Consider the following 25,316-nt stretch of genomic DNA (forward strand, 5'->3'; position numbering starts at 1 on the left):
ATAGTTCAAAAAATTTTAAAATATCACTTCTTAGAGTTTGGTGAGACTTTCTCCAAAGTGTAGAGATAGGTCTGGCTATGCGAGACTAGTCCAAAGGTAACAAAATCCAACGACCAGCATCTCTGAAGTGAACTAATTAAAATCTTTAATCCATACAAAATTGTAAAAAAAAAAAAAAAAAAAACAATTTATGGTTTCACAGGGGCTTATTTTTTGGGACACATCATTGTGGTAAATGTGGTCAACTTTTAACCTGGAAGTTACATGTTACAGGTAACAGTTAAATGTCAGACATTCACATTCACCACTGACAGCAGCTCCATTGCAAAAAAGCTTCTCATTCAGTCAGTGACTCTATATGATTCAGTTGTTTAATTTTCAAGGATTGGTGTTTGTTTACAGATTTGTTTGTTTATGTGCAGAACACCTCGACTTACTACAGTTTAATCAATATCATGATTTTTATGATGAATATGCAAACACGTTAAGTACAATGTATAGTATAGTAATATGTACAATGTACATGTATAGTATAGTAATATGAGTGTAAAAAAGAATCATCTTCATTGTGCCAACCTTTATCATAGGCAATTTCAGTGATTCAAAGTCAAAGTCAAGACAGTTTTGAGTTAGTAAAATCCCCCTGAAACACCTTTCCAGAAATGATCATTCTAAACGCTGATCTGAACCAGCTGTAAAAGAACGCATAAATAAATGGATTGAGCATTGAATTTGCTAGTGTAACCCAGTTCAGTGTTTCAATCACAGGTACTGGTACTGACTCGTTACTAAACGGCACAAAGGTGATACAAAGAAAGAGAGGGGCCCAACAGATCAAAAAAACTCCCATCACAATAGCCAGAGTTTTGGTGGCCTTTCTCTCCGTCTTGCTGACAGCTGCTCCAGACTTTGTGCTCTGACAGGTTGTGTTCTGGATGCTGCGTGCCTGTCTCTGAGCAACAAGGAAAATCTTCAGGTAGATACTAAGCAGCACAATTGCTGGTAAATAAAATGAAAAGGTAGGTCCCAAAGTGCTTGGTAGCAGGACATCCATAGAACAGCTTTCTTCACATTTTTCATGGTTTAATCCTGAAATGATTATACCAATTCCAGTTAAAACAGAAATAATCCAGTTTACCAGGATCATGATCACAACAACATGATCATTTATCTTAGTTCTATATGTCAGAGGCTGACACACCGCATAATATCTGTCTATGGAGATACAACATAGGTTCAGAATAGAACATGTGCTCAGTGATACATCAAAACTGCCTCGAACTTTGCAAAATAAGTCCTCATGATACAGACATGAGCTGAGAGAGAATGCCATGCTGAAAGGAAAGACTATAATCCCAACAAGCAGGTCGGTCACAGCCAGAGAGAGAATAAGGTAGTTAGTAGGAGTGTGGAGCTGTTTGAAGTAAATGATGGAGATTAGAACGAGAAGGTTTCCACATATGGTGACAACAGCTAATAAACCAAGGAAAATATACATTAAAGTACATACAACAGAAGGGTTGCTTGTCAGTACATAAGAAAAATTGCGTATTTCATAGCAGGGATGTATGTCAGTCATAACTACAGACCTGTTGACATTGGCCTCTGGCTCCATGCTTCTAGGTTCCTGCAAATCCTGGACTCTTCCTCAGTTAATTATTAAATAATGGAAAAACATAATTTGAAATAATATTCACCACAAATGTACAATCTCAAAATCAGTTTTGTTGAGAAAAACAAGATTAAAAGAGCTTAAAAGAGGGGGTCTAGTTTCATACTATGATAATACAGCATTGGTGTTCGTCCTTGGTCACTGTGTCACTGAACAGTAGCTTTGGACTTTCTCAACCCCTGTCTCATTACCATAATTAATCATCTCTATTATTATGCTCCAGTCATCCAATAAGATATTACAAACAATTTATACATGTTTCATGAGACGCCCAAACAACAACGCCATGATGGTGTGATGACAAACTAACTCTGTGTGTGTGTGTGTGTGTGTGTGTGTGTGTGTGTGTGTGTGTGTGTGTGTGTGTGTATGTGTGTTATTGGCTCTGTGCATTTGCATGAACAAAAATATAACTTACATACAAACCTCTAAAGTAAACAGATTCATTGTGAAGTGATTCATCCGTCAGTCGACATAAAATAAATCACCCACTTCTCTGATGAATGAATGGTCAGGAAAGCAAAAATGTTAAATATTTTCAGTCTCCAGTTTATTTAATGGGAGGTTTTGCTGATTTTCTTGTGGTCCATTTTATATTGTAAATTGAACACATTTGGGTATTGGACTGTTGTAAAACAAGTAATAAGTAATAAAGCTTCAGAAGCTTCTTCGGTGGATGCAGTTAGAAGAGACAATCCATATTCACCATTTGTTTGAGGATATACCTACAGTGAAAATGCCGGTCCTCCCATTCATTTTGAATGAGTATAGTGGGTTCAGGGTGCGGCGGTGGTAACCGCTGGGGGTTACGAAAAAAACGCAGTTGAGATGAAAAGTTGAGACTGATTCAACTTTTGGAGAAACGCAACCCGACGTTGGGCCATGGGCCACCAATCAGACTGGAAGACGCCCATGAGAAGAAGAACCATGTTTACCTTTTACCGAAAGTAAATGAGTGTTTTTAATGTGTTGATGCAGACAGACGATCACTGAAAATCAGGCAAAACAATACTAGTGTCAGTGTTAGTGCCAATTCAGCAGTCTCACTGTGAATGACAGGAATGCTTAAAATGCTGTAGTGGCAAGTTTTATGCGGACGTCCCACTAAATAGTCACAGAGTGTCTTCCCTGCTGCATCTGAACAAGACATGAACACTACTACAACAGGAACCTTGGTCACTGTCATAGTGATTTTGTCAAAGAAATGTATCTTTGTCTGGCTACTTTATGTAGTAAGGTAAATCTGGTCAAGTTATGTTTGCTAAGGTCACCTGAATCTTAACACCTGATAACAATTGATACCTTACCAGCGTGCTTTAATGTGTTTCTCAATCTCAGACTGCATGAAAAGTGTCAAATTAAGGTGTCATGGAAAATATCTAGTGCAAGAATCTGTGACCTGAGAGTGAAGTTCAGTTTTAACAGAGAATTAGATCTGTTTCTTCTCATTGAGATGTGGCTTTGTGTCCTCACTGTCACCTCTCCATCTGCTGTTCCTGACACAGCGTAGGTGTAGGAAAAAACACTGACTTAGGAGTTGAACCCAGAATAAACTCCGAGTTAATTTTTTAAATAGAACATGTGGCAATAGGTTTGTAAATCCCCATAAAGGCTACCATTTTGGGGTACACCAGTGCAGCTAAAGTTCCAAGTCCTTCATTCACCCAAATGTAAATTTCCAAGGGTTTCGCCGTATTAGCAACTTGTATTAGTTAGCCAGGGCACCTCGCGATTAAGCTGTCATGTTACGCTCACCTGTCGAAGCTTCCAGTGGCTTCATGGTCCAGACTTTAGAGTACAAACTAAGCAGATCTAACAATCTGAATCATCAGTGTGACCAAATCTGTCGTTTTTTGCACTGAAAGCTGACTGAAAGCACTGTTATCAGCTCAGCCATTATATACAGTATGTTACTTAAAGCTTACTGTGGGAATGCAAAAGCCACAGTAATACTCCTTGCATGGGCCCAGTTTTGCACAACAAGTCCTCCAAATTAAATGACAAAATACGTTGTATCTGCAAAATCCTTTGACTGTGGTTCATAAAAAATCTGTTTTATGACGTGACAACGCACTGGTTAGGTTAGGTTTGGTTACGTTTAGGCACAAAAACCACTTGGTTTGGTTCCTTAACCCTCCCTACATGGACTTGTCGCTCTGTAACAACATCACCTTGACTTCCTCCTTTGCTCCCGTCATAATTACTACGCCACTGGAGGGCTTTGTCACTTGAACCTAAACATATGTCGTTTTTGGGCACTTGCTGAAATGACTGATGCTGTCACTCATCTTGGAAGGACAGTCAGGTTTTGTAATGAACTAAACAAAAACAGTTTGAACCAGCAGAAGACTTCACTACTAAACTGAACACAGTGAGAAAAAGCACTGTAGCATTTTGAACGATGATGCCAGCTAGCTCAGAAAAAATGAAGGAAGTGATTATGAATCTTTGAACTTCCTTTCTAAAATGACTTTGCAGAATAGAGCACCAGACCGCTTCTACAAAAACTTCTTTTCATTCTATTCTTGTTTGTTTTATTTGTATTAAACTGTAACTGTATTTGTAGGTTATGGCTTTACAGTTTGTTTCCCTTAACTACTTTTATCACTGAAATGTTTATTTTTTTCCTGATATTGCTATCAGTGGTGTCTGTTATTAGTATGTTGTGTTTTATGACCATTTTAACTTAGGTAAAGTGTCTTTGAGTACCCTGAAAAGCGCTATATAAATAAAATGTATTATTATTATTTCTATCATGGTTTGAAATACAAAGCGCTCTTATGACATACTTTTTAAATCAAAAGTTTAAAGCAAGTTGATGCAGATGCTCACTTGTGTGTTCATAATTATGTCTCCAGTTAGATGATGTGATGCAACAACCTTCAATTAGAGGTGTGAATGTATGTTGTGGTTGCTGGTCCCTGGGCTACCTTTGTCACACACACACACACACACACACACACACACACACACACACACACACACTCTTCCTGCCTCCATCATCACACCTCTTCAACCTGGGGCCTTACTGTTTTCTAGCAATAACAAAACTAATAGAGCAAAACAAATGCATGGCCACTTAATGATGTGAATAATGACGTAATGCACCCACAGAGTCCAATTTAATGAGGAACAAGGAACAAACAAGAAATGTGACAATAGCCCTCCTTAGAGTCCAGGGAATACATTCTGTTTATTCACTGAATATCAAGACAGAAGTTTTCTTAGGTGTAAACTTCACTTAAAGGATGATTCAGTCCGCATGGAATTCTTCCATTTGCATCATGGTGTTATGTGACTGCACAGAAAAAAAAACAGTCCAATTGATAGTTTCCAGAATGTCGATGAACTTTGATAGTCCACTGGTTAGAAACACTCAAAGCACCATCATCCTTTACTGACCAGTTGACAGCCGGTGGCAAAATAGTTAACACTAGCTCAACTTTAGAATCTATGTAGCATCTATAAGACTTTCTCACAGAAAGGCAAACAGATAATATTGTTATAGTGTTGATTGTGCATACTGTATAGTTAATATGTACTGTAAATATGTGCAATGAGAAGGCCCAGTGTTCTGGGTTATTCTTCTTAATAACTAATGATTGTAAATCCACACCAGATCACATCACAGGTGTTTTCCATCAGCTGTCAAGGGTTTTGGGTGTGTCTAGAAGAGCAACATGCCAGAGGGTTTTTATTTTTGAGGGACAGGGACGTTTCCTTGATATTACATAATATTAACTTCTCGAAGGGAACTTGAATATTTTGATTGACTTTCTGATCCACCACCTCTACCGTAAAATACTGCTTAGGCTTAAGAAACTAAAACTGCCTGGTGAAGGGTAGGGGAAAGATTGCCTTTATGAAACCAACATTAGTCAAGTTTCCATCCAACAACAGGTCCTCGTGGCGAGGGTGGATACATCAAGCCAGCACTGAGAGACTCAGGAAGAGCTTCTACCCTCAGGTCACTAGGATCCTGAATGAAGTCACTACATTTCACTGTGCCTTATATGATTACATGTGACAAATAAACTTGATTGATTGATTGAAACAGTGTGTTTATCAGCTCTAACGTAAGTTGCGATCATTAGCATTTCCAGCTAACTAGCTTAGTAACTGAGCGTGACTTTCAAGGCCCACAGCATCAACTGTGTAGTGCTTCCCCACTGTCTGGAAACCAGTCCTGGATACTATCAGAGTTGAGGGTAATGTCAGCAGCTCTGTCCTGCTCTTCATTGGATTTACGGAAGTTTACGTTACAGATACCCTTGCCAACGTTACCCGAGATAGTTTTACATTTGCAGATAGTCCTCATCCTAGAATAGAGTGACCATATTTTCAAAACCCCAAACCGGGACCCTCAAGTGTACTGCATGTCCATGCACACGCTTATACATGGGTAAGGTAGCTCATTCTGTCAGGTAGGAAATATCTATCAGAACGGATTACTATGTATTTCCTACCTGACAGAATGAACTACCCTACTTTTAATCCTATTTGTCAGGGTTGTATGTCTGCTTCTTACACATATATGACCTCAGTAGCTACTAAACAATGGTTTTGCTAGGATAGGTCATTACGAGTGAGATGCTTAGTTCATCACCCTAGAAGGCCTCTCTCTTATAATGTTGAAAGTGAAAACGTGTTTACAAACAGTATGTAAGTATGTCAGCTCAGCTATGCAGCCAGACAGGGTTGTGTTGGAATGAAATAATCAGCGTGATCTTACATTTTTCCTTATCATGCTTACATGTGTCTTCAATAGACCAGCACACACAGAAAACGACACAGCTCTCCATTGCTCAATGTTATACACAGCACTCCTTTTACACAAGCACATCCCATTGTCTGCACAATTACCTCAAAGTGGTTCAGTGGTTCTCAAAGTTTTTTTTTTCAGTGATAAAACAACGTCACCCTACTTCTGACTTTCATCTGCAACACAGTGCTTTGTTGTTTCTGGAGAGGATACTATGACCACAAGAGGTGACATGTCTGGTATCTGTTGAAACAAATGACTAATGCTGTCGATTACTGCCACAAGAGGCAAGCATGGGTCCCGTTCTTTGACTCATGAGTCACTGGTGAAGCTGGAAAAAATCCAACTGTGGCTGACTGATGCTCAGTACCCAAGTACTGAATGAGTAAAAGGAAATCCTAAGCTCCTCTTTAAAACTAGTCTGGTCTGTAGTCAAGCGTAGTCAAGACACTGAATGTGGCGAGTTTTTGATAAATTCTTGTATTGATGAACTGTCTGTTTTTGATGATGTTGGGATTGCTGATGGTCTGCTCCCTAGTGGGAATTTAGTATTGTTCTTCTGTTATTTGTTTCAGGGTGGTCGTTATTTTTTGTTCGTTTTCTTGTTTTTTTGTATGGTGTTGTATTGTGTCTGTGTAATGTTTTGATTTACTATAACTGATTATCTCTGTAACATGCCGGTCACTCTTGGCCTCCGCCCAGGGACTACAGCTTCTAGCTATATCTTCTACAATACATGTAATGTGCATCGTCCCTGCTAAATAAACAATAAATTGATTAAAAAAAAAAAAATGTTTCCGTTCACCGTATGGCCCAAAGTAAAATGCATGGTTTTGCTTCGTAGGTCATCCCAGGAAAAACATTTAAGATATGTGTGCACTTCATTAACTGAAAAAAAGAAATGGTTGTGGTTGACCTCTTTTGTGTAATTCAGAAATACATTGTTGATTCTTAATTCCTCCCTTTAAATTGGCAGCTGTCCAAAGGCTTTTAAAACTGCCATGCCTCAAACAGTAGCTGTTCCTTTCTCAAGTGGTTTTGGACCACAACATAGAAGAAGAAAGAGCAGTATGTAAGAGGAACCATTGTCTTTATTATTGTTTTTTGTAACACTTATTCTCGAAAAACAGTGTCAAGGAGGGTTGTGTGCTGTGTGATATCAAATTGAAAAAAAGCTACCTGGAAAAATTCCAGTCTAACTTTAGATCACATCATATTGTAGACACAGCCCGGGTCAGAGTACACCATGATCTGAGACAATGTTCATCTGTACTGGTCCTACGTGCTACTTGAGAAATGATTTGGATGCTAACATGGCTCTAAACTGTTTACAGTCACACTGAAAGAAAACTGTATAGTATACTATGACCAAGTGGGGGCCCTGTACAAAATGTTGTTTGGGGGCCCCTATTTTGCTCACAAGACGCAGCTCCCCTATACATAAAAAAAAGGCTAAGATGGCAGCTTGGGTCCCCCATAGGGCCCCCTGGTGGCTTCGGGCGTCCTATGCAACCACATACTCCGCATATAGCAAGAAACAACCCTGATGGGAGTATAAATGATGAATGCAGATGAATAAATGACCTAAAACAAAATCATGATCGGGACTGTTTGAATGCAAAAATGGGATTTTAAACATTTGAAATGTCTTCCCGCCCCACCACAACCTTCTGTCAGCCACCTTTGGATGCTGAACAAAAACATAAAACTGTATACACATAAAATAAATATCATCACGCTCACAGTGCTCTGCCATACAATATTCACTTATGCCGAGGATCAGATCACTTAACTTGCCAGACAGGTGTGTGACTCAGACAAAGCATTCCAGGAAGTCGACTTTCTCGTGTTTCTCTCATGTTTGATTATTGGTCAATGTATCTGAAGACGGTACAATAAAATGATCGTTCCCTTTTTGGAAGCCAGAAGACAATGAGAGGTAAACAAATACAATTAACATTTTAAAATGTCTCTCTTATTTTTTATCGGTGGTTAATTATCATGCTGTCAGGCAAACTGTAGAGGAGTAAAAGAATTTAACACTAAACCAATTTTACTTTGAACCCATTTTACTAAACAGGCGAAAGTATTTGGTGAAGGTGAACAGATACTATGAATGGAACATAACGATTTTTATATTTTATTTATAAATACTACATTTGTATGCCCTTTGGGTAGATTTTATAAGAGGAAAAAAAAAAAGTATTTGCTTATAAAAAGTTGTTCTATCTTGGTTAGAATGTTGAGGTGATCAAATTATATTATCTTTCAAATGGACATTGAATGTAGAATATTAAAGGAAAACCTAAGTATCATGTTTTAGCCTGTTAGGAAGACTGGCAAAAGAATCCTTAATGGGAAACACATCATGTAGCCAGGGAAAGTAAAACAACGACTATCTTAAAAACGTAAAGCTGACCAGGTATTCACATTTTGCTTTTCTTACTTAAAGTTGACGTTGAAGTTCTCCAACTAAATTCACATTAATGTGTGAATGTGTGAATCTTTTCTGTAACTGGAAACAAAAGAACTTGAACTCTCTGTTGTGTAGGTTTAGCAGCATTAGGCGTTGTTCGTGCATAAACTAATGCTTTGAATAGTGAATCCTGTTTTTAAAAGTAGCTTTCTCAAACACATTTAAATTTGTTTAGAGCATCTACTCCTTGACCATAGAGTCCTGGAAAATGACATTCCACTAGCGAAGTTAGTCCTCATACACACAGTGCTGACATGAGGCTGCTCATAAATTATGGAAAGGTTCACAAAAAAAACCCTAATTTGGTTGGATTGCAACATTGGAAAAAAAAATGGTAAAAAAGCACATTCACAAAAACAGAAATTTCAAATTGTGTTGATATGTAACAAATGTGAAAGTGACTAAACTAATTAAAAATGAGTATTATCAACCATTCTAACATGATATCATAAGCTGTTTTCTCAAAAGAACCTTAAGTCTAAGATGATCATCACAAAAACGGTTTGAACATTGGATTTGCGTAAATGAACGGTTTCTGTCGCCATCGTCCTCCTCTCCCGCCTCTCGCGCCTGTTATTATGTATTATATATTATCTTAGTTTTTTTTACGGTGAGTATGATGTTTGTCACATGCTTACACAGTAGTCTAATACATACATGATGACAGAGTGACACCTATAGGAACCGTCACGTTTTGATTTTTTTTCAGTTTAATATGAGCTCAAAGAGTAGTGTCAGTCAGAGTTTCCTCCATCCAGTAACATGAATCATAAAAGGAAAAAGGGTGAAATATGTAGACTGTTGATCGTGTGTTAAGCTACATTTTCAACAGTTCCAAGTATAAAACAGTTCTTGGCGTCATTTCCAACATTTACACTTTTATGTATTTTTGATGTATAGCACAGCTTCCAAACAGTCAATTGCACAACGTTAATTTAAAGTGTCCGCTGTCTGTTCTACATGCATGTTCTAATGCAGGGTAGGTAATTAGAAGAACTTCTAAATAATTCTTCTAAAATGAACTGGGCGCCGGCATAATGAAACTAAAATTGTAATGTAGAGTAATGTAAGCAGACCGTTTTAAACAAGATGGAGCCAGAGAAAAGTCAGAAACAGTGGTCTGACGGGGAATTCATGAAGACTTGGATGACTTTCTCACTATGACGAGGTAAAAGGAAGCAGGACTGAAGCAGTTTTGTAATGTGACTAAAACATAGACATAACAGAATCCTATACTCCTGCAAACTGGCATCACATGGCTAAATAAGGAGTTAAATAAGAACTGATAGTCTGCCGCGATTGTTAGGATTAAAAGCGTGCCAAAGTCTGGGAGGTAAATCCTCGTCTTGTCAACAGCGGAGATCTGGAATACCGGCCCTGAAACATTGGCTCACATACTTCAACATTCTGGGAAATATGTTTATTTGCTTTCTTCCTGAGAGTTAGATGGTAAGATTGATACCACTCATGTCTGTAGGCTGAAGCTGGAGCCAGTTAGCATAGCTTAACATAAAGATTGGAAACAGGAAGAAACAGCTAGCCTGGCTCTGTCCAAAGGTAAAAAAATATAACTTGTTATCACTTTTTATATCTTGTTTGTTTAATCCCCACAAGGACTAAACTGTAAAAACAGCGGTTTTACTACTCTTGAGACACGTGAGGCAAAAATACCGCTTGAGGTGAAAGGGACAGGTGCATGCAGGTGTTCAAAAAAAACCCCAGAAAGTTAGTCATTGTCATTTGGCCCGTGTACCAACACAGTCAGCAGCAAGTTGCAGGCAGCAGCAGCAGTGGCAGTGGCAGACTTTGAAAACCCCAGCTTTAGGGGAAGCTTTTGCTTGTGTGCTGACACGTTGAACAATAAACACTCACCAAAGTTATGTGAATGGCAGCATGCCCTCAAACTTGACTAACAACTAGTTATCAGGAAGGTGCTACATGTTTTAAATTGTTGGCTTCCTGGTAGCATTTCGAATAAAGCTTGTGTGCCCGCAGAGCCTCAGCTGCAAGCAGCTACAAGTTGATGTCATCAGCTGTCAGTTTATGCCGCAAGGAATAAATGTATATATTTCTTCTATATATTTCTTCTTCTGGTAATGAGAAATCATTGTGTTTCTTGCATTCTCTCTCCAGTCGGGATGGCATTACCAAAGGCAGCAGGATTCACGGTTGTTCTTCTGGTTATAGGCTACAGTCTGGAGAATCAGGGATACTCACCTTCTCTGAATGTGTTCTTTGGGGTAAGAATATGAATAAGTAATAGCAGTCAAGCTTGTAGCGCTATACCATGAGATACTGCAACTGCGGTAACTCCACTAAACATATGAAACACTGTATATTATTGCAGTATGACTGTTCAATAGTGTGGTTTTGTGTGTAATTAGTATTTAGTTACAGTTATTGTCTTATGTAGACAAACTGTACAAGTGAACTCATCAGATGGAAATGGGGTTTTTTTTCCAGGCATTGATGGGTGCAAAAGCGTCACACATTCATACCAGAGAGAAAAGGGCGAGTAAGTTCCATTTTGATGATATCAACAGGATGTGTCAACTGTATCAGCAATGCTGTTAATTATGTCTGTGTGATCATTAGAGTGAAATGACAATCTCCCCTTTTCTTGTCATTGAAGTATTGACTGTCACTTCCCCATGGACACCGTATCTGATCATGTCTGTTTCATACCTTCCCAGCTACCTTAAATTCCTCTGAATATGTGCTCCAAGCTGTTATAAGAGCCGCTGACCTAAAGAGTCTCCAAACACTTTTGGACACATTCAGTCCTTTGCTGATCAACAGCACTGCTGAAATTACCAGCATTGACGCCACAACAGGTACAACAGCATGCTTTCATTTTGTGGCCCCATTGTCTTGCCAAAATATGTTGTGACTTTACCAGTAAACATGTCATTAAGCCTTGGTTTTGTGTGCTGCTGCTTCTTCTTCACATAGTGTGTTCACCAAATATGACTGGATACCAGTGCAGATGTGAGGAGAGCTTTGCTTGGTCATACAACAGCTGCATTAACCATGGAGCCTGTGATGCCATTATTGGTGACACATGTGGATGCATCAATGCCCTACCAGCTGACGGCCAGTACTGCCAGCTGAACACCAGTCAAACAGGTAGGACCAGCGCAGCCACAAGAGACGATTCTTCACTCAGTACGTATTGTCATCACACACTGGCATGAGTATCATCTGGGGGGGGGGGACCACATGTTCATCAGAGAAACATTATTGAGTACATCAGTGATGGAAAGTAACTAAGTACATTTACTCAAGTATTGTACTTGAGTTCACAGTACTTTACTTTACTCCATTTAGTGTAGTTACTTTGTAGATGAAGATAAAAAAAAAAACCTATAATAAGTGTGTAAAATACAATGCATTGTTATACATTACATCAAACCATCCAACAGTATATAAAATGAGTAAAATAAGCTCTGCTGCCGCCGGCTACAATATTAAAATGCTACTTACATGCATCAATAATAATAAGCCAATAGTATAATACATAATAATGTAACACCGACCACTGACTGAGCCCATTTTCGCTGCATAGTGAGTACCTTTACTTGCTACTTTCACTTAAATAAAAGAGTACTTCTTCCACTTGTTCCCCAAATACTATGCATAAGAAGAGTATTACCATCTGATGATACTTTATACTTCCACTCCACCATTTAAAAAAAATAATGAATCCATTAGTAGTAATATCAATTTGATCATAAAGACACTGACACTGATCTATCTAATGAGGACTTATAATACTAAATATAATAATAATAAAAGTACAGAATTATTAGTTAGGCATTTTAAATGCTGGATTTTGTGGTATTGCTCTTCATTCCTCCACCAGTGGTGTTCATTAATTGTTTGTAATCCTGCTGCATTGAAACGACAGTATGGGCTTCCTCGTTTACTCTTTTGACTCCTGCTTTAGCATGTCAGCTGAAGATCTAACCGTTCATTATACATTTGTTAGTGGTATCTTATTCTGGATACTGTTGAAAAAAAATGTGAATGACCATAAATCTGGAGCATTTGTGTGTGGGTGTTTACAGTCTTCTATCAATTTGGCATTTTTGGGCAACTACCTCTTTTGGCCAGTAGATGGTGCTTTTTATTCATCAAATCTCCAACCGAAATGCTCCATTTATGGCTGTTGTAGTGTATTGAACAAATGCCTTTATAGTTTATTTTGTTTTAATGGGAAGCTGCTACCAGTGTTGGACACGCTAGTTTTTGTTTCCCTGAACCACAAAACAAGGAACCACCTGTGACAGAAAAATAAATGCTTCCTCATGGTCTTTTGCATGAACTTAATCAACTTTAATCAGATACTTGGTTTCAGCAATGCCTGAGGAAAAATAATCTGTCACATGCAAACCTCTACTGGGTTTCCTTGTTATGTGATACCACAGATTTGATTGAAAAGATAACAGCTGTTCTGCTCCATGACCTCAAAGAAAAATTGGGTTTTTCTTTGTATGGAAAAAGAAGAATAGATTATTTAGTTGTAGTAGAAACTTTCGTTAACATATAACAGACATCTAGAATATGTGCTGATGTTTGTTGTTATTTTTCTATTTTTACAGCGCCAACACCATCTACACCATCGCCTTCAACGCCAAACGGTATGACACATGAAATGTTCCATATGTTTTCCTCTAGGCTCATACAACTTACATAAACCATGTAAAGTTTCAATTTAAGCAAAAGGGTCAGCTAAAAGGTTTGATAAACAGGAAACATTTGCATAAACATAATTCATGTCCTGATGACTGCACATAGTGAAAAGTGTTGTGTATGATGGTGATAGACTTCTATGATGGATTTTCCCCTGTTCTCCTCCACAGACCTGGTGGACATTGATGTAGTCCTTGACTTGCGCATCCCAGTCTCCAGTGTGCCATCAAATTTCACTGATCTATTCAGGGACACTCTGAGACATTTTCCGCTCCCCTACATCATCAGTCAGTCTTTAAATGTAACAAGCTTACATTTCACCACAGGTAAGAGCTTTTTCTTGCTTATTTGTTTCCTTATGTCATTTCTTTGGCTGATTTAATGCTGTTTTATTGAACAGTGTATGATTTGTATAATATGGCTTGAAATGTCTTTAAAAGGGTGCTATCCAAACTCCACTGGAGGACTGCAGTGTCACTGTGAGGAGCAGTTTGCTTGGTCATGTGACAAGTGCAACATCTACGGTGTGTGCAGCAATGCCACCAACCAAACCTGTGGGTGCATAAATGGACTTCCTTCTGGTGGAGAGTTCTGTGAACCAATCACAAGTGAGCGTTTCTGTTTTGTAGCTGTTCCAATGAAAGTGAAAGTTTTCCTAAGCAGAAAAGTGGTTTAATGATTTAATCTCCAATGTTGCTCCACAGATATCACGCAATGTCCAACCTCAACTCCTGGTACGGGAAACATTTTCCTTTTGTTTTGCATGGATCAAGTTGAACAGTCTGTAGTAAAATTTGCATTTATTGATTTATTGAGATTAAAATGTATTTTATTGTTTTTAACTGGGATGACAACCACAATGGCAATGACGAACATAGCACCATATTCAACAACTACGCCAATGATGACAACAACTACACCAATGATGACAACAGCACCAAATACAACAACTACAGCTATGACGACCACAACACCAAATGCAACAACTACACCAATGATGACAACAGCACCAAATACAACAACTACAGCTATGACGACCACAACACCAAATACAACAACTACGCCAATGATGACAACAACTACACCAATGATGACAACAACACCAAATGCAACAACTACGCCAATGATGACAACAGCACCAAATACAACAACTACGCCAATGATGACAACAACTACACCAATGATGACAACAACACCAAATACAACAACTACGTCAATGATGACAACAACTACGCCAATGATGACAACAACACCAAATGCAACAACTACGCCAATGATGACAACAGCACCAAATGCAACAACTACGCCAATGACGACCACAACACCAAATGCAACAACTACGCCAATGATGACAACAACACCAAATGCAACAACTACGCCAATGACGACCACAACACCAAATGCAACAACTACGCCAATGACGACCACAACACCAAATGCAACAACTACACCAGTGATGACGACAACAACACCAATGATGACAACAGCACCAACTACAACAACTACGCCAGTGATGACGACTACAACACCAATAATGACAACAGCACCAAGTACAACAACTACGCCAGTGATGACGACAACAACACCAATGATGACGACAACAACAACAGAGGGTATTGCACTTAAAATGTAGAGAATTAAGTTATATCATAAAATTGCGTCTTTGTAACAACAACTATTTGTATTGTAGAGCGGAGCTTGACGTTAACCATGGATATGGATTTTGACTCTTCATACAATGATGAAACCAGTCAAGTTTACAAAGACACTTATGACTCTGTAAGTCCTGATGTGTCTTCTGTCTGTCTCATTCATTTTTGTCACAATGTTGATGCGATGAATTTATGTGATATTTGATCATGATGTAATTGTAGAACCGATAACAAGCAGGCTATGTCACTATCTCAAACAGATCAAAAAACAATGTGATCAGCACATCTTAACTCTACAAACAGTAAAGTTAAATGAGTTCCGGTAAGTCAAACTTTATTCTTTTGATTTTTCTTTTTTTAAATCAAAGATTATATACTTTTCAGTTTTCAGACAGTTTTCAGGTTTGTAGCATACTATATTACCATAGTGCCAGGGTAATGTTGCACAAAAAGTTGCACAGACATTCATGGTTCCAGCATGATGTATCCTAATGACTTTGGGGAACCCCTGACTTTTCCTCTTGTGCCACCATGAGGTCAAATTCTTCACTTTTTCCATTGAAATATTTCAGCATTTACTTGATGGATTGGCACTACATGTGTTCCAGACAGTCATGGTGCCCAGACAATGTATCTTAATGACTTTGTTGACCCCTTGACTTTTCTTTCAGTGCCACCATGATGTTGATAGTTGTGGTTTTGAATGAAACGTCTCAACAACTATTGGATGGATTGACATTAATTCCAGTTTGCCTAAATTTCAGTTTGCCCAATAGTTTGGTTTAATAATACCAAATACCTAATGGCATTCCCATCAGCCTCAGCTGGACGTTGTGTTTAGTGCTAATTAGCAATTGTTAAGATCCTGGATTAAGTTTGCACCTGCCTGGATTTAGCATGTTAGTGTTGTCATTGTGAGCATGTCAGCATCATGGATGCCGTTAGCATGGTGAAGTTAGCATTTATCTCATCTGTGCAGCCTCACAGAGCCACTGGTATGGCTGTAAAATCTTAGACATGTTTTTGGATTAATCACAGTATTGATACAGTTTACAAAGATACAGCTAATTTTAATATGCCCAGTCAAATATGGCACCATATAAAAGTTTGCAGTCTCCCTTTGGCCTGGTATTGTTCACTTACTTGGCCTACTCAGTAAGGTGTGTGAAGCTTCAGTACCTAACTGGTGAACTGAACTAAAGTTGGTGCAAAACAAGTAACCATACAGTGTTAAAGACCTTTTTGTAGGTGGTTAATAGTGGTTAAAATCGAGTTTCCAGAGCAGATATAATACGGTCTTGAATGGAATTCATTATACCTGCTTGTGATTGGATTTTTATTGGGATTCAAATCAATTTTGTATTACAGGAGCGGAAGCACCATCGCCGATTATACTATAAGAGCAACCTCTTTTCAAGAAACGGAAATTGAAGCAGTAAAAACAGGGATATTTAAACAGCTGGCAGAAAAATACCCTATGCTGTATGACAGTAAGACAGTTTTACTCATTTCTGAACTATTTTGAGACACAAAATCTTATGTGATTTTTATCAGCAATGTTTGTCATGTCAGGAATATCTGATCATTTTGTACAGATGTTTTTATAATAACTGTCTGACCTTTTTGTCCATTTTTTTAAAGGCTCAGAACACTTAACGTTTGATCCACCTCAAGTATTTTTTGGGAAAAGTGTGACAGTGATATGTCGTCCTCCAAACAATTTTAGTACCGACTGGATTGCAGAGTGGAGACGTAACGACAAGTTAATTCTCAAAGATAATTTACACGACTTTTCAGAAGAGGGTGGAGCAGCAAGATTAACTGTGTCAAAATTTTTCAACACTGACAATGGTAAGAAATAGACAACATAACAACATGGTGCAGTAAATAAATTTTTTTTTCCTGTCTCAGCTGACATTTATAAATCATACACATTTACAATGCAAATGCAGTCTTGGACTTTTCTCCTTGTTCTCTGACCTTGGTGGGTGCAGAACTCTGATTGGTTAGAGGGTATGTCTTAAAATGTGAAACCAACACCTACACTGTGTCCATTGTTTAGCCTGACCCACCAATGCCAAATTTTGACCGAAAATGTTAAAACATTTAGACATGGTTTTACTCCATATAGCTATAGTGAAGTATAAGGCTGAAATTATTCTGGTGGTAACCACTAGTTTTTTGCATCAGTTTAACTTGAAACTCCAAGTTAAAGATAAAACATTCTCCAGATTGAAATAAATCACAGAAGAGGCAGAGAAATGATTTTCCTGCTGACAGAAGCCTTGATATGCATTCTGAATAATGGCGAACAGCCATAACTAGACATGCCCCAGTTTTTTTCTCTCAAAGGAGAACACAAGACATGTGATTTACAGAGCAGATATGTATCCTGTAGCAGCAAAAAAAAGCAATTTAATTTCAAGTCTCCTGAATCAAAGCTTACAGCACAAAATATTTGGAAACTGTAGAAGAATGCTTCCGCTACATCTAAATCTCTGTCTGTATACATAAATACTGATTTAGGTTGTTGCGCCCCTTGTAACCTGATGATGGTGTCATCCCATATATTTGTTGGTAACAACAGCTTCACATTGATTCAACGTAAATTGATGATCCCCTTTAATTTCAGGACTTTATGAATGCAAGCTGAAAAACCAACAACAAACTGACAAATCAGTTTTCAGACAGAAATCCAAAGGATCATTCTTTCTCAAAGAGACACCCTCGATCCGAGTGACACCAGTCAGAAAAAACGTCAAATGTGAGGAAGGACAGCAAGTGCAAGTGCAACTGCAGTGCTCTGTCAACGGGCCCTATGAGGTGAAGTTTGAAGGCAACACTGCTGAAGGTAAATCTGAAACAAAAAAAGCACCAAAAAGCAGCCATTGGGAAATCTTTAATATATTAACATAGTTCTCAAATAACTATTTGAAATATGTATATGTATACATATACTGTATATTAGTGAATGTTGATACTCTTTGTCCAAGCTCAGTGTTGTTTTTTGTATTTGTACAGATGTTAATATCATTTATCCGTTTAATGCCACCTGTGAAAGGGGGGAAAAGAAGTTCACTTGTCATGAGAAAACCTATAAAGAATTTAAAGAAGAAATAACACTGATGTTATTCACAGAGAGTAAGTATGGCTCCAGACATTAGAGCAGTTAATACAATTCAGGCCAATATATTTTTTCCTGTGAGTAAAAATATAAAAAAAATATTTCTTTCTCTCCAGCACCTGATTGTGAAGATCCTGACTTTGGTGATGGAATTGTTGGTGACAAGGCTATAGCTCCCTGCGAGCCAGATGAGGTGGGAAACAAGACAGCAATTTGTAAGACAAGTCGTAAATGGGAAGATCGACAAGACAACTGTATCCTCCAAGTGGTTCAGGAGCTGCTCGAGCGGTCTGAGGTGAGCTACTTCTTCAGCTGTTTCTAACACCAAATGATGGCATGGACAGGGGTGGATTTTAGGAGTCTTAGGCAGTTATACCACGCTGAAAAAATAAAAGTAAAGTAAAATACTGCATTATCAACAAAATGTACTTACATTTACTTAAAGTCTCTTAAAAGTGGGGCTCATTTGAACTAGTCTTGTTTAATCTATATTAATGAATTGGTTGGTCATATATTTTGTGTACGCTATCAGATAAAAGACATAAAAGGGATTGAATCCCTGCTAGTAGGAGTGGAAAATAAGTTGCATAAACTGGGGGCACATTGCGCATTGACCATGACAAAAGAAGCACTTTGAGGTTATTTTTAAGTTATAACTTATATGAATTAGAATAGTAACATCATTTCTTATATCTAAACATAATAATCAATCTATAGCTGTTAGGGGCCCCTTTTAGTTGGGGGCCTCAGATAAAGTCCTGGGCCTCTGGTAAAGTCCTGGGCATCAACATCTACAGAAGAACCTGTGTCAACTATGGGCAAGGAGAGAGAGATATTTCCACGGGGAAATATGTAGATGTCAGAAAGGCAAACGTTAAAGAGTACCCTAACACCAAGATAAAAAGCAGTGTTTCACTGCACAAACGGCTGGTTGCAAGTTTCAAGCAGCTTTTCACACAGAATCACTGCTGGGTGTAGTTGGCTGTGGTCAAAAGTGTGCTTTGTTGCACCTGAAACTAAACCCAACAGTGAGGTCACAGGGTGGAGTACACCTGTACATCACTGCAGCGGAGGCACTGGAGATCAGCATGATTAGCGAGCTAATACAGTAATCCAAAGACATTCTTGGGGCTTTAAAGGTATTCCAGGGAGGCAAGCAAAATTACAAAACTGACAAAATAATCTTAACTCAATGTCCACCCACTGTATATAAGTGGACCTTAGGTTTTGATTATTATTAAGTGTGTATGCATTAGTATATTGATATTTGTGAATCTTTAGGGTTAGGGTGATCATGTTCAAAGGATGATTCATTTACTCACTCATTTTTTCCTACTTTCATTTGGAGTGAAATAGTCGCAGTGTAGTGGCTGGCTGTCATGAAGCAGAGCTACGCTGCAACATTAGCTGGCTGAGGTGGACAAAACACATTTATTTTAACCAATACCAATCCATGAAAATATGCCCAGATACTGATCCTCTGGACTGGCTAGGGACATCTTTAATGTTAATATTTGGGGTGATGTATATTTGTATACAGTATATAATATACCTCAACTCCACCAGCTGGTACTGTAATAATGTATTTAGCCTCACTTCCACATGGTGCCATACTGCGCCAGGACTGCGCTACCGCCAAAAACTAGCCATGTCCACATTGCAGTGTGAGTGTTCAGCAGTGTACAGGTGAGAGATCGGACCAATTTCACCACGATTGTTTGATTTTTCTACAAACAAAAAAATCATTCGATGAGAATCATTTCAAAGGTGCTAAAAGTGAATAAAATGACCTTTTTATCTTGAGATGCTGTTTAATGCTACTGCTTTTTCGTTTTTCTTTTAAATCTCACAGAACTTGAATAACAATTCATTGCCAGACTTCTTGGAAGACCTCAGAAATGTCACCATCAGCTTGACAGAGAAAGTGGTTAACTCCTCTGCAAACATTAATGCCATTGTTGAAATACTCAACAATATAGCCAACAGTTCATTGTCATTAAATATCCCGATAACTGAAACTTCAATGAAGGTATGTAAATTAGCCTGCTGAGGTTTACACATGTCCTACACAATGTACACTTTCAACACAATTTCACGTGATCTAATATCTTCTTTCCTTTCAATTTAGGATATCCTATTAACTGCGGGTGTCCTCACCACAGATGGGGCAAGGAAATCATGGGACACTCTAAACACCAACGACGCCATCTCAGAAACAAGAAGTGACAGCACCACAGCTGAAAGTGTCAGCTCAACATTATTGCTAGCCCTTGAGAATATAGCAGATGGCCTTACCAGTGACTCTTTTGACATTGTCACACCTTCTATTCTCTTGAACAAAACTAGATTCACAGACACTTTCAATGGTGACTTCAACTCTTCAGTGGAGATAGACATACCAGAGTCTGATGGAAGACAAAAGTCGATCACTGTGATAACATTTGCCTCAATGGATAATGTACTCCCTGCAAGAGACGAAGACAATTCAACCTTGAAAGTCATCAATGGGAGAGTCGTACTTGTTAAGTCCAGTGGCACCATCAATAACGTTTCGTTGACATTTGATACTCTAAACAATACTCTGAGGAACCCTCAGTGTGTTTTCTGGAACTTCAGCCTTTTCGATGGTCTCGGGGGATGGGACAACGAGGGCTGTACGTTGTCATACAACAACACCGTCACCTGCAACTGCAACCACCTGACGTCGTTCTCTATCCTTATGTCACCCTACAGCCCAAATGACCATGTGTTGGATATTATAAGCTACACCGGGGTTTCCATATCCATGGCTTCCTTGGTCATATGCCTCATCATTGAAGCTGTCATATGGAGAAAAATAAGAAAGAACAACACATCTTACTTGCGTCATGTTTCCATTGTTAACATCGCTGTGTCTCTCCTGATTGCGAACATTTGGTTTATTATTGGGGCAGCCATATCAGATCCAGAGAAGCAAAACCCACCAGAATGCTCTGCAGCAACATTTTTTATCCATTTTTTCTACCTAGCCCTGTTCTTCTGGATGTTAGCCTCGGCTCTGCTGTTGTTCTACCGCACAGTCAGTGTCTTTGACGGGGGTTTGTCTAAAAAATCCATGTTGGCTATTGGATTCTCTCTAGGTTACGGGGCACCTCTCATCATTGCAATTATAACAATAGCTGTAACTGAACCCAGAAAAGAGTACATCCGAGGAACTGGGGTCTGCTGGCTCAACTGGCATGAGTCCAAAGCTCTACTGGCATTTGTGATCCCTGCGCTGTTGATAGTCTTGATAAACCTTGTAATTCTGCTTGTGGTGATATACAAAATGCTAAGGAGAAGGGCAGTGGGAGACGCTGCACAAGCAGCTGAGAGGCATGTTCTTGTGGTTATTGCTAGGAGTTTGGCTGTCCTCACACCATTTTTTGGATTAACTTGGGGTCTGGGAGTTGGAACCATGACCACACCAGGTGAAAGAGGAATCCATATTTCATTTGCATTCTTCAATTCACTGCAGGTACAAATACAGTAGTTAATAATACTGATCTATATGTTACCGTATATTGTGGTGCCTAAATTCTATCCTTATTCTATGGATTCTGAATAATGAGTTTGCCTTTTGTCATTGAAGCCCTCTTATCTGATGCTACTCTGTGTGTCTTTCTTAAAGGGCTTCTTCATATTGGTGTTTGGAACGCTGTTGGACAAAAAGGTGTGTATGTCTCAATATTCAAAATTGTAACCAACTGCTCACTTAATTAATGGGAACATCCACTCTGAAGTAGAATTCACATTTGTTATTTTTATAATATTGTTTTGCTAATGTGTAATATATGTTGCTGCACGATCCTGAGTAGCAGACATGATCAATCTCAAGAGACAGTGAACAATGAAACAAATTCTAGGACATTGTTATACCAACCATTGTGATTTTAGTGAGATTTCGAGACATTATCTAAATTCAACATCTCAAATAAAAATTCTTACAGGGTTAGAAAAGGGCACTGCATTTAAAAAACAACATGCAAATTTGGATGTGTTGTTACTGGTGCTAGTGGGAAAGGGATATATGATTCAGCAAGTCGAGTTTGAATATTCCATCCAGTTTTGGACGGCTTATCAGACACAAAAGGTTTTATCCTTTGTCTTTACAATTAGAAGTAAATAGTAGAATCACAGTGTGAAATGTGTACTTGCACATATTTGATTAGCCAATGCAGAGCTTCTAACTGCTCACTAAACGTGTTAACAGGACATTTAGTACATCCGTTAATAACCTCTACTGACAGCATGAATTGCAACAATACTGCTGCACCTACTCAAGTCAAACAACACCTTTTAGTCGCACTTGCCTGTTATAAACACGGATAATATAATGGCAGATGAAAAGGTACTACAGTATGCAGTAATACTACTGTTTTGGCAGCTAGCATATTAGCTCTTGTCGCTAGCCGTCCTCAGCTTTCCATAAGAAATCCAGAACACTTATAACACTCTACCTCTTCGAACTAAACAAAATCCTACTTGTTACCCCTAATAACCCTATAAAAACACATTTTCACTGAAACAAACTTGTTTGAGTTTTGTAGCAGTGTGCTCATTTTTGAAAATGTACTTCTCAGGTGCGGTCAGAAATAGCAATGAAGTCACAAACTTCCGGAAGTGGGACAAGGGTAAGGACAGTTTTCTTAATTGTGTCATTATTTTTTGTTAGCAGATTCAAATATTGTGGTGATTAATGTCTTTGCTTATATTCTTGTTTCAGAGCACCAGCGCTGGAATCTCATTTTCAAGTGGATTGGGCTTTTTCCGGAACTGGAGAAAAGGAAAAGGTATAACAACAATTAAGAAAAGAAAGAAACAAAAAGAAACAAAAAGATGTCGTGTTGATTCATAAAAAATCTCCAGTATGCATTGGACCAGTCTACCTTGCTTACTGTGTCCCACAATGCAAAGGTGGACTGCCATTAACGTTATGTAAACTTTCACTTATTTCACCTTAGCAGTCCTTTGCCGATCCCAGCTGACAGCTGCATGATTATTACTAAACCAGCTAAGCCTGGCCGGGCGTACTGCAAAGTACATTAATTTGACAGTTTCATACTGCATACTGATATGAAAAGCAGTATGTAGTACATACTGGAGACTCGGTAGTGTGTAGTAGGCGGTTTTAAATACAGTTTTGTCTTGTTTTAGTATGAGTTGATGTATTGTTTTGCCACAGACTGAATCACTTTGTCTTGTTGCTGTTTTTTCAGATGGTTACAATATGTCATCTAGTGCCTCCGGTGAATCTCACTCCTTCACCAACACTTGATGATCTCTGGTCAGTCGGAATGACAACCAACCAAGCAACCCAGCTGTCTTCTTTTTGTTTTCTTTCTTCAACGTAGCTATAACAAGTTAAATGTATCAAGGTTAGACTTGAAGTATAATGTAACATCCACGAAGAGTCAGGCTTGTTATTTGGAAAGCATTAATACAGTTATATATTGAAAGTTGTGTTTCGTCAAAGCACAGCTCGCAACAACACTATGTAATACACACCAGCAAAAATATGTATTAGTGTTACATAATGTATGTTGGATGTATAGTAATAATTGTATTGTAGTAGTAACTGCCTTTAACGATTGTTCATCAGATCACAGTTGTTTTTGACAAAAAGACAGGATAGATTTTATATGGGAAGTTCTGTAAAAGTAGATGTAGTTGCATGTGTGTGTGCGTGTGTTCATGTGTTGACATGAAAAGTATTCATCAAATCCTTTTCAAACGAAATGTCCACAAAGTAGATGCAAAATATCTGCAGTTTTGGTTTACTTTGCCAATCAAATCAGTTAGACAAGGCAAGGCCGCCTTACACAGATCAGTGAACTTGTTTACTCAGGGTGGCGTCACAATGACAAATTGACTTGGACAGGACTACCAGTCAAATAATATTCCTTAGCCACTCTCCACTCTACCTTACCCTACCAGATCTCAGCATAGTCCTGTCAAAGAGCCCCTCAACGCAGTATTGTTTTCGCACATCCATAATGTCAGTACTACATAACAAATAATAATATTATGTAAAAAAATAAAATAAAATAAACTACGCATCCATTCATGTTTGTATTAGAAACATGTTAACATTTGTATGTGTGTGTGTGTGTGTGTGTGTGTGTGTGTGTGTGTGTGTGTGTGTGTGCGTTCATGCGTGTACAACAAATGCTACTTATTATATTGTGTATTTTGTGCACTAATCCTGTATAGCAATGCGTGATATGGATGTTAAAGTGACTCAAACCGCTCGGCAGTCTTTATTAAAGCTCCATCATATACATGTAAAACAAGTTTCCCACTAATCTTCCAGGCAACCACAGGCTCCGCTGTCAATGTTGTGTATTATGCATGTTGCATTATACTATACTTTCTATTTAGAAAGAAATGACGTGTTGAATTTGTAATACAGCAGATGTATCATTTCTATAGATTATGTGTTTGTGAATAAAATTGAACCCTTTCAAAAAGCCATCTAACCTTGTCTGTCAGTTCGTGCTTCACACAACCTGTTACCTGCACTATTCTAAAAGAGGTTTGTCTACCTGTTAACAGTATCACTATGCCTTTAAATCAGCAGTTTTAAAATATGATCAGTATCTAGGTGTGATTGAAATGTTTCTGAGGTCGCATGAATGAAGGTGTATGATCAGGTAACGGCGGATAGTGGCATGTGATATCACATACACATTGATATCACACATGTTCTACATGTTAGTCAAAATAGACGTGTAGGAGCTTAAACACAGTTCAACTCGACACTTACAGACATACTCCTCTATATAAATGTACATAATGTTATTGGTTCTTTCTCTACTCTCTCTCAGACAGTAACACACTGTGTTTATTTGTTTGTAGCTTGTCTTTATAAGGCTGTTGTATGATTTGCATAGCCTGATATTTGTTTCTCGTTCCCAACA

The 25,316-nt window shown here is 38.4% G+C and overlaps 2 protein-coding genes across 2 annotated transcripts; one reads left to right on the forward strand and one right to left on the reverse strand.

Annotated features, from left to right (window-relative positions):
- Positions 1 to 613: 613 nt before the first annotated feature.
- On the reverse strand, positions 614 to 12,462 carry LOC139302600 (trace amine-associated receptor 1-like). Its single transcript, XM_070926303.1, has 3 exons — positions 12,447 to 12,462; positions 6,792 to 6,860; positions 614 to 1,473 (listed from the first exon to the last, which is right to left on the reverse strand). The coding sequence occupies exons 1-3, from the start codon at positions 12,460 to 12,462 to the stop codon at positions 614 to 616; spliced, it is 945 nt and encodes a 314-aa protein (XP_070782404.1).
- Positions 12,463 to 14,080: 1,618 nt separating this feature from the next.
- Positions 14,081 to 24,870, forward strand: LOC139302601 (adhesion G protein-coupled receptor F4-like; the record flags this gene model as incomplete). Its single annotated transcript, XM_070926304.1, has 15 exons — positions 14,081 to 14,210; positions 14,307 to 14,336; positions 14,481 to 15,215; positions 15,293 to 15,381; positions 15,515 to 15,576; positions 16,623 to 16,744; positions 17,887 to 18,105; positions 18,276 to 18,395; positions 18,495 to 18,673; positions 20,231 to 20,407; positions 20,507 to 21,874; positions 22,028 to 22,069; positions 22,980 to 23,030; positions 23,123 to 23,189; positions 23,616 to 24,870. Coding segments are annotated over 15 exons (3,450 nt in total), but the record flags the coding sequence as incomplete, so codon positions are not given.
- Between the last annotated feature and the right edge of the window lie 446 nt (positions 24,871 to 25,316).

This window comes from Enoplosus armatus, chromosome 19, assembly GCF_043641665.1.
Source record: "Enoplosus armatus isolate fEnoArm2 chromosome 19, fEnoArm2.hap1, whole genome shotgun sequence".
NCBI lineage: Eukaryota > Metazoa > Chordata > Actinopteri > Centrarchiformes > Enoplosidae > Enoplosus > Enoplosus armatus.

Excerpts from the sequence above, each read along its gene's own strand:
- LOC139302600 (XM_070926303.1), bottom strand. Across the intron at positions 1,474-6,791 it reads TACTTGGGTACTGAGCATCA|CTGTTGTCACCATATGTGGA; the intron begins GTCAGCCACAGT and ends TTGGTTTATTAG.